The 671-nt window shown below is 40.2% G+C and overlaps 1 protein-coding gene across 1 annotated transcript in view; it reads right to left on the bottom strand.

The window, feature by feature from the left end:
• Window positions 1–267, bottom strand: part of LOC106879991 (uncharacterized) — a 22,868-nt gene extending 22,601 nt beyond the window's left edge. Inside the window, exon 1 of the mRNA XM_014929769.2 lies at window positions 123–267. Within this exon, the coding sequence (XP_014785255.1) occupies window positions 123–134 (12 nt within the window). The 5' untranslated portion in view covers window positions 135–267. The remainder of the gene's footprint in view (window positions 1–122) is intronic.
• Between the last annotated feature and the right edge of the window lie 404 nt (window positions 268–671).

A 671-nucleotide genomic window follows, 5' to 3' on the forward strand; every position in this document is an offset into this window, starting at 1 on the left:
AAAAAATTAAAATTAAATTAATGACAGTGGATTTTCATCGATGAGTTCATGAACCTTGGTTCTTTTCCCTAAAACTATATATATATATACCTGTATGTAAAAATGATTAAAGAGAAGCTCACCGTTTTAGCCATGTCGACGTTGAATGTTTATCGTCCTTTTTTGTTGTGATAGTGTGGATGGGGAGGAGGGGAACGTAACTTTCCGGTTTAGTATAGCACTGCCCTCTGCTGGCTCATTCATTCGACGCTTCAGCCGATAAGCAAGGGGACATAATTCAGATAACTCTTTACTCTTTTATTTGTTTCAGTCATTTGGCTGCGGCCATGCTGGAGCACCGCCTTTAGTCGAGCAAATCGACCCCAGGACTTATTCTTTTGTAAGCTTAGTACTTATTCTATTGGTCTCTTTTGCCGAACCGCTAAATTACGGGGACATAAACACACCAGCATCGGTTGTCAAACAATGCTAGGGGGACAAACACACACACATATACATATATATATATATATATATATATATATAAATATATATACATATATACGACGGGCTTCTTTCAGTTTCCGTCTACCATATCCACTCACAAGGCTTTGGTCGGTCCGAGGCTATAGTAGAAGACACTTGCCCATGGTGCCACGCAGTGGGACTGAACCCAGAACCATGTGGTTGGA

The sequence above is a fragment of the Octopus bimaculoides genome, chromosome 17 (genome assembly GCF_001194135.2).
Source record: "Octopus bimaculoides isolate UCB-OBI-ISO-001 chromosome 17, ASM119413v2, whole genome shotgun sequence".
Classification (NCBI taxonomy): domain Eukaryota; kingdom Metazoa; phylum Mollusca; class Cephalopoda; order Octopoda; family Octopodidae; genus Octopus; species Octopus bimaculoides.